Source organism: Microcaecilia unicolor, chromosome 2 (genome assembly GCF_901765095.1).
Source record: "Microcaecilia unicolor chromosome 2, aMicUni1.1, whole genome shotgun sequence".
Classification (NCBI taxonomy): domain Eukaryota; kingdom Metazoa; phylum Chordata; class Amphibia; order Gymnophiona; family Siphonopidae; genus Microcaecilia; species Microcaecilia unicolor.
In genome coordinates, this window is record NC_044032.1 from 203,079,310 (window position 1) to 203,093,846 (window position 14,537).

The 14,537-nt window shown below is 40.3% G+C and overlaps 1 protein-coding gene across 1 annotated transcript in view; it reads right to left on the reverse strand.

Annotated features, from left to right (window-relative positions):
- The window catches only part of LRRC2 (leucine rich repeat containing 2), a 202,728-nt gene that overhangs the window by 135,637 nt on the left and 52,554 nt on the right, over nt 1-14,537 (reverse strand). Inside the window, exon 3 of the mRNA XM_030193630.1 lies at nt 7,992-8,202. Within this exon, the coding sequence (XP_030049490.1) occupies nt 7,992-8,202 (211 nt within the window). The remainder of the gene's footprint in view (nt 1-7,991; nt 8,203-14,537) is intronic.

Below are 14,537 nucleotides of genomic sequence, written 5' to 3' on the forward strand. Positions count from 1 at the left end.
AAATAAACAACAGCAGCCGCTTAACTGAAAACTAACGACGCGACTTTCTAGAGAAGGAAGGGAGGGGTCTTCTCGTCCAAATTAGAACTCACCAGCTGCAGCTAAAACTTCTCTGGCGCTGCTCGAAAAGCGGCAAAACCCAAAGCTCGCAGAGAGCTGTAGGGACAGCAGCCTGCACATCATTTAAACTAAAACAACAACAACTGGAGCAAAATAGCTACTGGGAGCTGAGCTGCGACGGCAGAAAGGCTGTGGCTGTGTACTTTTTGGCGCTTAAACTGGGTGGGCCTGAGGCGAGATTGGGTGGGCCTGGGCCCACCCAGGCCCACCCGTACCTACGCCCCTGGTATTAATACTAGACTTGTTTTTCCTTCCAAGGGCTTGATTTTCTTATCCTATCAGTCAGATAGGGAAGAAGCAGCCTGTGATCTGTAAGTATTACTAAATGGTCAAAAACTGTCTTTATTCTGGAATAGTGCTGAAAGCTCTGGTACTGCAGCTCAGGCAAAACTTTATCTATTTCTATAAATTGTTTTCCACAACTTACTCAATAACCAGCAGCCATTTCTACAATTCTTCTTTGCACAAAGTTGTCCAAACAAGGAATCGTTTTGATTGCTGATGCTACTTTGTCATCAAATGTAATAGAAACAATTTCAACCATTGATGGAATTTTTGATTCCAACTAGATTTTTTTCCCTTTTTGACTACTAACAAAAGGGTACAACTTATGATGCCTGAAGCCTTTTTGATGGAGGCACTTTTCCTGAGTAGAATTTGCCTTTTTAATAATTAGCCCCTTTTGACTCAAAGTGGTACTGGCTTATTTAGTGTTTTAATATTTCTGAAGAGAGACAAGTATCATACCCTGGTGGTTAGAGAGAGCCTTTTTGCAGATGGCATACAAAAGGCCAATTTGCTAAAAGATAGTAAAGACCATGAGAATAACTGTAACCATGAGACAATTTTGCTCAAATACAAAGCTATTTACATAACATTTAAATGAGCTATGTGGCAATTTTCATGAGCTGTGGATTTTACAGGTTTGTTCTTAATCTTTTTTTCTACTGGTATTGCAACATTTTTGGGGGAAATAACATTATGTTTTACTTTGGGAAAAAAAAATAACCCTAGAACATGGGCTATTTTTTGTGGGAGATGAATGAGTGAGTGATCCCCTAAGGGTCTTACAGTTATTGCTGTTCCTCATCCAAAAGCCTGAAACCGAGACGATGCACTTGTTTTGTTTTCTTTGTCCTTTTATACCGCAGCCTTTGAAAGTAGACCATTGGCCTTTTCAAGAGACTGCCTAGCAAACTGTGGCCCACTTGAAGATAGAGTTTAGGGGATCTGAAGGTTTATCCTAAAAGAGAATTTTGTAAGTTTTGAGATTTTTTAACTTTGTTGAAAATTCTTGTGGAAAACTGGGCTGTGTGAAGGGAGTACACAAGGAGTGCCTTCAGAGTTGTGGGTTTTGTGATTGGTGGGGTCTTTGAGGTGCTGTTTTTTTTTTTTCATTGAGAGTAATTAGGATGGGTGTTTGTGCTTGAGTGTGCATTAGGGACCTGTAATGGGGGGGGGGGGTTATCGAGAGGAAAAGCTTACTTTCAGTTTGGCTGGTCCCTTCAATAGGAGGTCAAGAGCATTGGGCTACAGCTTTGCAGGCAAATGCTGCTGGCCAGGAAAAATAACAATAAAAGAGAGCAGATCATAGGAGTTGAACTAAAATGTGCTTATATTAAAATAGCCCAACGTGGCCACGTTTTGCCCATGTGTCAAGGACAGAGAAATGTTAATCATACATAAGGCATTAATTAAAAAAACAAACAATATAAGAACAAGTAAATTAAAAATAGCATTTCTAAAGCAAATTATATCCATAAATACAGCAATGTAAATATATTAATAAAATCAATTGTACAAAACATAAATAGCATGCAAATCATGTTCATAGAACAAATAATAAAATAGAATACAAACATAAAAGCAGACACTGTCCATTGTGAAGTGAGCTGTACATCTAGTTTTTAAATTCCTAATACAAATATTGTAGTGAATTATGCTTAAAAGCTAGCAACTTCTCTCAGTGCACAATAGGGACACATACCTAAAGGAGAGATTGAAAACCATCGTTTCCCTTAGTAAAAGCAAGGATGATGGCAAACCTACAGATTTACAATAGAAAAGAGTCAGGTAATGATTCCAGAGCAAGCAAACGCTGAAACTGAGACAAGTTATGATCCTGTGATCTGCTTTCTTCTATCGCCACTACGGACTGTGCATCCTGCTTATTTATATATTTATATATTTATTTATTAGGATTTATTTACCGCCTTTTTAAAGGAATTCACTCAAGGCAGTGTACAGTAAGAATAAATCAAGCATGAGCAATAGACAATTACAGCAGTAAAAATATTCAGATAACAAGTATGGCATAGCATACTACTTGTAATCAATTATTGAACCTTCGGGGTAAATACTACCTAATAGAGTACTTTGTGAGTTGGGTAAGAATATTTGTACTCTATTAGTACTTTGTGAGTTGGGCAGTGGCGTACCAAGGGGGGGGCGGTCCGCCCCAGGTGCACGCCGCTGGGGTTTGCCGCGCGCCTGTTGGCCGAGTCCGCTCGTTCCCTCCCTGCTGCTCCTTCTGTGCGGAACAGGTTACTTCCTGTTCCGGGGCAGAGGGAGCAGCAGGGAACGAGTGGACTCGGAGCCGACAGGCGTGCGGCACCCCCCCCCCCCCCCAGCAGGTAAAAATGCACCCGGGGGAGTCATGCTGCACCCGGGGGGGTGTAATTTCGCCAGGGGGGGCCACGCTGCACCTGGGGGGGGCGCATCGACGATCCGCCCCGGGTGTCAGCCAGCCTAGGAACGCCACTGGAGTTGGATATAGCATACTACTTTACATATGTCAATGTGATATGTTCTTTATCGGAGGAAAAGCCTCAAGTAACCGCTGGGACACTCCTTTGTTAATATGTTAATCAACTTTAAGGAGGCCCACGGACTCATCAGTGGCATAAAAACCTCCTGGCTTTATTATTTTTAAAGTAAATTTGAAAAGAGACTTAGCTTTCCAGCCATCCAGTTGTTCGTTGAAACTCTATCAACTACCCACGGCCCGACTTTGGCCAAGGTTTCGATTTCTGCTTCAGGGTACCGCAAACTCCAACTGGTGTCTTCTTATTGTGCCAGTTGTTACCCCAGGAAAGCAGTGTTTCTGGGGTAACAATTCTATAACTCAGGAGCAATAGGCTAAAAAGACATAGCCTGATGCCCCCCAGGCACTTCTTAAATGGGCCAGCCAGAGAGCCTCACTGATCCTGATGGCACTCCCCCTTCAAGAAAGCCTCCCAACCACGACCATCCATCTTTGGTAGCCACCCTGCCCAATGGGCCCTTATACAGAAACCTGCAGGGAGTTTCCCTTTAAAAATGAGATTGCAGGTCCCCTGGTAATAAGTCTCAGTCTTAAATCAAAGTACCTACGAACCTGTAAGGGCCTGAAAATTGCCCCTCATAATTGAGAAATGTTTTTTGCAATTGCTAATTTAGGAATCTCACATGCCCAACTATAGTAGGTCACTAATAGTGTGTGTCCCACGTGTTGAGAAGCACTGTATCCCATGCCATTTAGTACGCTCCAAAACATAAAAGTATTATTCCCTTGTAATTTTATCCCTAAATGCAATAAAATATGTACAGTATTTTTAGCTTATGCTGACTAGCATTTGATATCTTTTATGTATATTTGTTGTGCCAATTATTAATTTGATGAGCATCCATTTGACCTTCCCTAAGTTATCTATTAAAATGAAAGATATGAGAAAACAGGAAATGCTTAATCTTTATATTTGACTATAAAAGGGTCTGTTTGCAGCAGTCCCCTTAGAATCAAAGCTATATAGAGAGGAAATGTTCCAGGTAATCTTCTTCTTCTCTAAGTTCTGAGAAGAGGACATTTCTCTGGGTAAGTGAGCATTATTTTGCTCTGCGCATTAGTGATTTAAAGATTTGGATAAAAGACAAATTGCAGGTTTTATTGATAAAAGTTTGATTTGGAAAAAGCAAACTTTTTTATTAACTAGTTTGAATAGTGTAAAACCCTTTTCCATATAGTTTTAAACTTGAACTTTCCCTCAGAGGTTGAAACTTAAGTGTTAGAGTCTACAGCATTAACAGATAGCCTCTAGAAGGCACAGCAGAGCCTAATTAATTTTCTTTCCCACCCACCCACACCTGGCACATCTCTTCAGTTATATTCTTAATTCATAGTCAATTATTCTAATTATGATAACAAGAAGGAAGTTTTCTATTAATGAGTATTTTCATCTACAAGTACTTGGCTTTGATAATTTTATACTTGCTGAGAAGCAAACATTAAATAAATTACACAATACACGACATATATTAGTCTACTATCCCTAGGGCCTTAACAAGTTTTAATTAACAATTCTAAGATGCAGACAGCAATCCAGAAGCTAGAGGGGTGCTATCCAGTCTTTTGAATTGAGTGTCACATGCATGATGATCTCCCATTTGATGAGATGTTATATCTGTGTGCTCATGGCAAAGAGTTCCTAGCTCTCAAATAACAATTCTAGTCTCTTGAAGCTAGAGTAGCAGACTTGGAGGAGCTGAGGGAGACAGAGAGGTATAGGACGTTGTAGAGAAGTCCCACCTCCAGTCTGGCAGCCCCTGTGCTGTCTTGGAAGATTGAGGAGTCCTAAAAGGAGAGCATCACCCTGGTGATATAGGAAGTAATCCTGTAGCCAGGAACTACTCACCAGAGGGTGCAATATCCTCTTGCACTGAGGATATGTCTTCATAGACTTCTGCCCAGAAGAGAAGGGTTATGGCAGCCATTGTAATTGGTGATTCAATCATTAAGCATGTAGATAATTGGTTGGCTTGTGGATTTTAGAGTCACCTAGTCACTTGCCTGCCTGACGTGAAGGTGTTAGACCATACACGTCACCTAGATAGGATTTTAGATAGTGCTAGGGAGGAGTCGGCTGTCTTCGCACATGTGGATACCAAAGACATAGGAAAATACGGGAGGAAGGTTCTGGATGCAAATTTAGACTGAAACCTGAAATCCTGATTCTCCAGAGTAGCATTTCCAGAAATGCTTCCCAATCCATATGCAGGACCCAGGAGGCAGGCTGAGCTCTAAAGTCTCAATGCATGACTGTAACAATGTTGTAGAAATGAGGGATTTAAATTTGTTAGGAACTGGGTAACATTCTGGGAAAGCAATGATAGAATGGATCGAATTGGAAGAGGGATTGCTCTATATGTTAAAGAGGGAATTCAGTCAAACAAAATAAACATTCTGCATGAAGCAGACAGTAGTGTGGAATCCTTATGGATTGAAATTCCATGTCTGAAGGGAAAGAGTACACTGGTAGGTCTATATCACCATCTGCCAGGACAAAACGAACAGATAGGTGAAAAAAGTGTTAACAGAATATAGGAAAGCTAGCAAATTGGCCAATACTATAATAATGGGTGATGTCAATTATCAATAAATAAGTAGAAAGATGAATACTAAATTCAATATCCAAAAAATCCCACCTTAATTTAATATCATGGCGAGGACTTCAATAACAAAAAATATGTAGAGAAGAAAGACCTCAGCTCAAAAGCAGCATTACAAACATAGTTACAGCTGTTTTTAAAGCAAGCTTGCATTAATCATCGGTTTTAAAAAAACCTCCTCAAAAAGTCTTCTACATTAAAAATCTTTTCTTCATATGTCCCAAACATTACACTAATATGTGAAGAAGAGTCTTTTCAATCCTGTTGTCCAGTCATGGTACTAATTTAGCTCTGCACAATCATTCAATAAATGCATTAAATTAGAAGCCTGAATATTCAAATTGTAGCCAACAATTCAAAAACCACTTATCTATCTTCAGATCACTGCATGCTTCTTTCCCAACAGGCATTCATTGTCTCACCTTCTGTTGTTCCAGGGGACCAGCAGAGCTCCTCAATAATCTCAAAACCAAATTAGTGTAATGCTTGGAGAATTATGAAGAAAAGATTTTTACTGTAGAAAACTTTTTTATGCAGGTTTTTTTTTTAAACCTATGAGTAATGTGAGTTTGCTTTAAAAACACTGGGTAATTCCCTGCCCTCAGAAAGCTCACAATCTAAGTTTGTACCTAAGGAAATGGAGGGTTAAGTAACTTGCCTGAGATCACAGGGAGCAGCAATGGGATTTGGGATTTGAACCAGCCACCACTGGATATCAATATAGGTGCTCTAACTACTAGGCTATTCCTCCAAAACTGTGTTCTTTTTTTCTCCACATATTTTTTGTTATTGAAGTCCTCTCCATTACATTAAAATTAAAGTGGAATTGTATTGTATATTGATCTCAATTACTTCAATATTGATTGGATAAATGTCATAGCAGGGAGTGCTAGGGAGGTAAAATTCCTAGCTATAATAAATGACTGCTTCTGAAGGCAACTGGGCCAGGAACCCACAAGAGGGGGAGCTATATTAGATCATCCTTGGTGAAATGCAGGGCTTAGTAAGAGAGGTTAAAGGTGTTGGGTTTGCTGGGAAACAGTGATCATAAAATGATCACATTTGAGCTAATATCTGCAGTTAAGTTACTAAGGAAATCTACTGCAGCAGAATTTAATTTTCAAAGGGGCGATTTTGATAAAATGATTTTCGTTAAAAAGAAGCTAAAAGCATGAACCAGGCATGGTCTTCCTTTTTCCGTCGAGTGAAGAACAAAGTTCCAAATTTTCGGCCATCAGAACCTGATGCAGCTTGATGAAATGCTGGCCACCGTTGGTCTTGGTCCGTTTTTTGGAGAAAGGAAGAACTACACAGCTAAGTACAACATAATGATTTAAGATTTGCTTAATGCATCATTGAAGATAACTTTGAAGAGGCTGTGTTTCTATATGCGGTCACTCTGTAAGGAGGTTTTATTGCCAATGATGAAGCCATCCTGCCCCCTTTGCTTTTTTTTAGCCGGGAGCTTCTTGAGGCTTTTTCCTCCTCAGTTTCCAATACTGCTCACAATTTATTCTATAAGAGAACCTTTTTGTTTCTGTTTGTACTTTCAGTATTTAAAAATACCATCTTGGAAGCCCAGACCAGATGTATTCCACATATTAATAAAGAACACAAGAATGCTATATTGGGTCAGACCAATGGTCCATCTAACCCAGTATCCTGTTTGTAACGGTGGCCAAGCTAGATCACAAGTACCTGGCAGGAAGCCAAATCATGGCAACATTCCATGCTACAAATCCCAAGGCAAGCAGTTTTCTCCAGGAACTTGTTCAAACATTTTTTTTAAACCAGATACGCTAACCGCTGTTACTGCATCCTCCAGCAAAGAGTTCCAGAGCTTAACTATTTGTTGAGTGAAAAAATACTTCCTCCTACTTGTTTTAAAAGTCTTTCCATGTAACTTCCTCGAGTGTCCCCTAGTCTTGGTACTTTTGGAATGAGCAAAAAATTGATTTACTTCTACTCATTCTACACCACTCAGGATTTTGTAGACCTTAATAATATCTCCCCCCATCTATCTTTTTTCCAAGGAAATAATTTTTCACTCAATGAATAGTTTAGCTCTGGATCTCATCACCAGAGGATGTAGTTAAAGCAGTTAGCATATCTGGGTTTAAAATTTAATTTAAAAAAAGGTTTGGACAATTTTGTGGAGCAAAAGTCCATAGTCTCCTATTGAGATAGACATGGGGGAAGCCACTGCTTGCCCTGGGATTGGTAGCATGGAATGTTGCTACTATTGGAGATTCTGTCAGGTACTTGTGACCTAGCTTGGCCACTGTTGGAAACAGAATACTGGTCTAGATGGACCATTGGTCTGATGCAGTATGGCTAGTTTTATTTTCTTATGAAGGCTCCAAATCAGAAGAAATGAAGAGTGGATAAATCATACAGTATAAGTCAGAAACCAAGACACAAATTAAAGCATGAACAGAGAGCTTTACCTTCCAATCTTCCCCAAAAAGTTCAAATATAAACTTATTTCTTTCTTTTCTTGATTCCTCCGAGAAATTGGACTCTTTGAAGAGTGGGGAATTAGCTTCCAATTTGTCTAGAAGTTTCAGGCTAGTGTCTATGAAACCATTCTTTGCATACACAGCTTGTGGAATCCCTTTTTTTTTGCACTCTAGTATGAAATTCCATTCTTGCTTTATCCTGAAAAATTAAAATGAAGATATATTTATTGGTTGTCTGTAAACTGTGCAGATATATTTTACTGAATGACTACATTAGAAAATACGTTCAAAAGTTCAGATCTAAAGGCATTAGGAGTAATTCTATAAGGAGCCACCTAGTTTTAGGAGGCAGGAACATGTGTACACAGTATTATTCTAGGTACTTATGCACATAAGTGGCCACTTCCGTGTGTAAATGTTCCTTTATAGAATACTAGCCGTTTAGCCCATTAAAACGGGCGAGATTTTTGTTTGGCAAAATTCCTCTGTCCCCTGCCCTCTCCCCTCCCCTCCCCTCCATCCATCTATGTCCATTAGCTCTTTTCTCTCCCATGCCCTCCCCAGCCATGGGCAGCGATTCTCTTTTACCCCATGTACTCCCCTCTCATTCTTACCCCCTGTCCTCCCCTGTCATTCACATCCAGTTATTTTCCTCTATCCCCTTCCCTCTCCTCTGTCCCCTCCCCTCCATCCATCCATCCATGTGCATCTTCCTGTCTTCCCTCATCTGCATCCATGCCCAGCATTTCTCATTCCCTCACCTGCATCCATGTCCAGCATTTCTCCTGCCCTCCCCCCGAGGTCACTGCCGCCGCCCCCCTCCACACGAGCCGGGGGCTCTCCTCTCCTCGCCTCTCCACTGAGCGCCTCACCTCCGAAACTGCAGCAGGCAGATCGTCTCCCATCGGTCTTCCTTCCCTGCCTGTGTCCCGCCCTCGTGTGACGTAATGTCGGCGAGGGCGGGACACAGGCAGGGAAGGAAGGCGGACGGGAGGTGATCTACCTGATGCGGTTTCGGCGCTGTAAGTTCAATGGAGAGGAGAGGGCTCGGTCAGGGTGGAGGGGGTGCCAGCGGCGACCTCAGGGGGGGGAGCAGTAGCGACCTATGCGGGTCCCTCCTTCCCCTTCCGTTTTCCAGGTCCACTCCTCAGCGCAGCGTTTCTTTCCCTCTCTGTTCCGTCCTCTGACGTCATCACGTCTTGACGCGGGGGCGGAACAGAGAGGGAAGTCTCTACTGTGCATTTGCGGGTGAGTTGGTCACTTGCCATTTATATGTTTGATAGACAAGGTGAATAGTGTGTGCCAAGTTTTGATGGTATTCATGGGCAGAGCTGGGTAGATTTATTTATTTACAGTGCTAGATATACTGTGACTAGATCCACTGCCATTTACACAATGATAAAAAATAATTTATATGTGTTCTGGCTATCAACTAGATGTGGGCATTTACTGCAGCTGTAGGGCTGGTGTATTATCATCCCTTAAATGTAAGCATGTTTTCTGCCACCTCCATTAGTATTGTATAAAAAAATGAACCCCGATTCTATGCATGGGGCCCAAATTTGGGTGCTCGTGCGTTGCAAATTAATTGGTTGTGAGCTCTTAACCATCAAGAATTGGGTGCCCATAACCAAATATTGATGTTAATTACTACTTATACTACTACTTATCATTTCTATTGCGCTTCTAGATGTACTCATTAAAATTTACAGGTGCATCTGGCTGCACGCTATTCTATATGGCATGGTGCTTAACTCTACTATTGTTTAACACAAAAGGGGGCATGGCCATGGGTGTGTCAGCGGCATTACAATACGTTGTGTGCATAGTTGTACAATACTGTCTCAGTGCGTCTAACTTGAGCACCAGCATTTACATCAGCTTTCAGCAGGTGGAAGTCTGGTGCTTAAATTTAGATGCGGGAATTGGCACTGCACGCTATTCTATAAATGGTGTGTGCCCTTTATAGAATAGCGCGTAGTGGCTATTTTTTCAGCGCTCATTTTTGAGCATCATTTATAGAATTACCCCCTAGGTATCTACTTTTTTATTTAGAATAGTTTTGAAATAGGCACCTGCTTCCTCTCTTATTCTAGGCTCTGGTGTAAATAGGGCGGGGCGGTGGGGGTAGTCCACCCTGGGTGCCAGCATCAAGGGGGTGCGTGGAGCAGGCGCGTGACTGTGGGCTCTACCGATCCCCTGCTCCAGAACAAGAAGTTGACATCTGAGGGGGCAGGGGACCGGCAGAGCCAAAAGCTGTGTGCCTGATGGTAATCAATGTTCATTCATCAATCAGTAGACTTAACAAAACACTTATCTTGGCAATAATGTAAGTTCACAAACCCACTGACAAAGGAAAAAATCTCATCTACAGTACAAAAAAAAACCTTAAGGAAATTAGTATTTCAATTTTTCAACCATAGTTAAACAGATCCAAGATCAAAAATATTATAAGAAAATATAAATAAAAATAGAACGCTTCCTACTGCTAATCCAAACTAGCTGACCTCAGTGGGTTATGAGACAAATCCTCACCTCTTATCTAGCCACAAGAAATTCCACCAGTTGTTTATTCTCAAAAAAAATAACACAAAAACAAGGAATTCTCAGTGTAAACTTCAGATTCAATGCCTGGTCTCTAGGCTGCAAAGCCAGGAACTCCTGGTGCCGCTTCTGGGTAATTCTTGATAAATCAGGAAAAATCCTTATTTTTGAACCAAAAAACTGTTTATCCATTACAAGGAAATAAGATTTAAGAACCAAATGGGCCCTTTTACAAAGGCACGCTGAAAATGGCCTGCGGTAGTGTAGACGTGGGTTTTGGGCGCACACAGAATCATTTTCCAGCCCCCCTGTAAAACAGGCCTTTTTAAAAAAATTTTGCTGAAAATGGACGTGTGGCAAAATGAAAATTGCCCCACATCCATTTTGGGACTGAGACCTTACTGACAGCCATTGACCTAGTGGTAAAGTCTCACGCGGTAACCGGGTGGTAATGACCTACGCACGTAAAATGCCACTTGGTGCGTGTCCAATACATGCATCCAAAAATTATTTTTTGGACACGCATATCGGATGTGCACCAAAAATGAAATTACCACAGGAGCCACACAGTAGCCGGGCATAACTCCATTTTGGCGCATGTAGACGCTTATGCAGCTTAGTAAAAGAGCCCTAAAGTTTGGTCTATTTTGAATAAAAATGTTGCTAATAAAGTAGTCCTTTGAGTCACCAACCCCAAAGAAGATTCCAGAAATTCAGTAATATTCAAACCTGACTGTTCATGCTCCCTCACAATAGCAGCTGTCAGATCACACTTAGAGATTCAAATATTAAGCCCTTACCAAAGGCAGCAAGGACTCCGATGTGCAGTATATAAATAGATATTACTAGAGGGGATTTAGGAAAATTTAAAAACTGGAAAGTGTTTGTAGTTTTTAAATTTTCCCAAATCCCCTCTAGTAACATCTAACTTACTGAAGGATAAGTTCTAGGCTTGATTCTCCTAATATTTCACTTTTCTCTGCATGAACATTGTATCCTTCAGTAAGTTAACATTAATCTGCTGAAGTTCTTCAACTCTGGTTTCTAATAAATTTATCTTAGAAACTTGTTGGCCCAGCTCTTGAGAATGGACTTCAATAAGGTCCTTACAATTAGAAAACTCTCCCACAACTTTTGCCGTAGGGCATTTCTTCAATTAATACCATGAGTTTTGGTGGTTGGGCCACTTTTTTCCTAAAGTTCTCCTGTAAGTGTTTGATTACATTCCCTGATGCTAAGTGTGTATTTTTAAATCTATTACTATTAGAATTGTTAATGAGGAAAGAATCTACATAGAAATATATCATCAATTGTGAAGGTAAAGGTCAGGGTTTTTTTAGGTACCTTGATATTGGAATCTTATTAAATTCTTTGTAAGTATTGCCTTTTACTTATGCTCTTTCCCTCTCCATTAATAGATTCTTGGAGATGAGGGAGGTTCTGAGGGAATGGAGACAGACAGATGTAGCCCTTCTTCCAAAAAATGGTGACAGAGAAGAAGTGAGAATCTAGAAGCTGGTAAGCTTCATTTTGGCAGTGGTTGGAAAGTTAATGGAGGCACTGCTGAAGGCTAGGACAGTGAACTCCCTGGAATCTAACAAATTACAAGATCTGAGACAACATGATTTTACCAAAGGAAAATCATGCCAAGCAAATGTGATGTATTTTTCTCTCACTGAATGAACAGAGAATTGGATCAAGGACATGAACTAGATGTAGTCTGCTTGTATTTCAGCACAGTTTTTGATACAGTTCCTCATCAGAGGCTCATGAATAAACTGAGCAGGCTGAAGTTAGGAGATCCAGAGTAGTGAACTGGATTAGAAACTGGTTGACTGACAGATGACAGAAAGTGGTGGAATTCACTCAGAGGAAAGAAAGGTGAGTGGTGGAGTGCCTCAGGGATCGAGACTGGGGCCAATTCTGTTCAATATATTTGTGAGTGACTTTGCTGAGGGGTTAGAAGGAAAAGCTTGAATGTAAATCAGTAAAATAGCTGTTTCTGTTGTATATGCAAATACATATGCATTCTATCACTTCCTTATATGTATTTTTACCCTTTTGTAAACCACCATCAAAACTGAGCAGATTCTGTTATAAATGTGATCTGCTTTTCTCAGCTTTCATTTCTTGGTATTACTGGCTCAGTTTTTACATGGTTTACTTCTTTTCTTTCAAATCGCACTTATAAGGTTATGACTGCTTCATCCTCTGCTTCCCCTTGATCATTAATGTGAGATGTTCCCCAGGGTTTCGTACTATCATTACCTCTCTTTAATTTATTTTTGAGCCCCCTCACCACAGGTATCTCATTTCACTTCTACACGGATGATATTCTGTAATTCTTTCCAATGAATCAATTTATTTACATTACATTACAATTAGGGCTTATATCCCGCTAGCATCTGTTCAGTTCTAAGCGGTTTACAATTACCAAGGGATTTTGAAATCGGAACATTCCTCTGAGAATTACAGTAGATTGCTTATGGGGTAGTTTGGATTCTGGTTAAAGTATATATTTCTTAAATAGGAGAGTTTTGATCTTTTTTCTGAACGTGAGGTATGGTTGTGAAGGTGAGAATATTCCGGCGATGTATTTAAAAAGTCTGTCTGCTTGGATGGCAAGTGTTTTGTCAAAGAGTGCTAGTCTCTTCTTGCTCTTGGGAGACTAGAAGGTGGACCACTCCAGGAATGCTTAGATTTAATTTCCAGCTGGCTCTTTGAACATAAATTAATCCTGAACAAACAAAAAATGGTAACATTCTGGTTTACTGGTGGCACACCTATCCCACTTTTTTGGAACCCTTGTTCAACCAGTTGATTCATTCCAGTACTTAGGTGTCACTGCATTCTCATTTGACCTTTTCCCCTCAGATCTCTAATCTTTGTAAGACCAGCTTCTTTGTCCTTTGACAATTACGTTCAGTATGATGATATTTTGACCAAGATACTTTTCATTCCCTTGTTCTTTCTCCTAGTCTGTAGGCCAGATTAATTTAACATAATCTATCTGGGTTGCTCATGTGCTAATTAAACCCCCCCCCACCCCCACCTTCAATCCATTCAAAACAAAGCTATTAAATTAATATGTCATAGAAAGAAATTTGACCATGTGTCTCCCCTGTTTCAAAAATCTCCCTGTTGAGCAAAGGATAATATTAAAATTACTTACACTCATCTTTAAGAGCTTCAGACTAGGCCTTACCAACTGCTTGGCAATTCTGAATATTTCCTACTCTCCTGATCATCTTCTTCCCTCTATTAATGATTACTGTTTGGTTCCCTAGTTCTAAATTTGCCCAACTTGAATTCACTTGACATCATGCTTTCTTTTTTACCGTTCCTTTCTGCTGGAATTCATTACTTCTTCCTATTCAGGCTGAACTATCCTTTAAAATTTTAAAATTTTTAAATTTCAAATCTGCAATAAAAACCCAGCTCTACCACCAAGCATTTAATTCCTCTTTATTGATTGAAGTATGTACTGCACTGTTCTCACTGTCTTTTTTTCCTTCTTTACTTTTCTTTACTTTATCTTTTTCATATTTTCCCCTATTCTACTTTCCTTTCCATCTTCTCTATTCTGTCTCTTTACTTCTTACTTTACGAGTAAGCACGGAACGAGACTGTCAAAGCATTTGGACTTCTCCTTTGACAAAGCCGGTGGGCGAAATGGGTCCCCGTCTGGAGTTGGGAGTTTCATGAGTGGGTGTTTGACAGCCAGACCCACGCCTGAAGCGAAAAGCTAAGTTATTCCATCATGTATATTTTTGTTGAGAAGATTTTTTGAATCACATTGAATGGTTAGGTGCAAATCTTAAAAAACTGCATAACAATATTTATATGCAAACGGAATTACACAGATATGATAACTAACTAAGGAACAGGAGGTTTTTGGACTGTGATGAGCTCAGCCTGGAGAGTGCCTTGAGAAACAATGATGACTAAGTTCGTCCTGGCACCTGGGCATTTTGAAACCTTTTCCTCCTT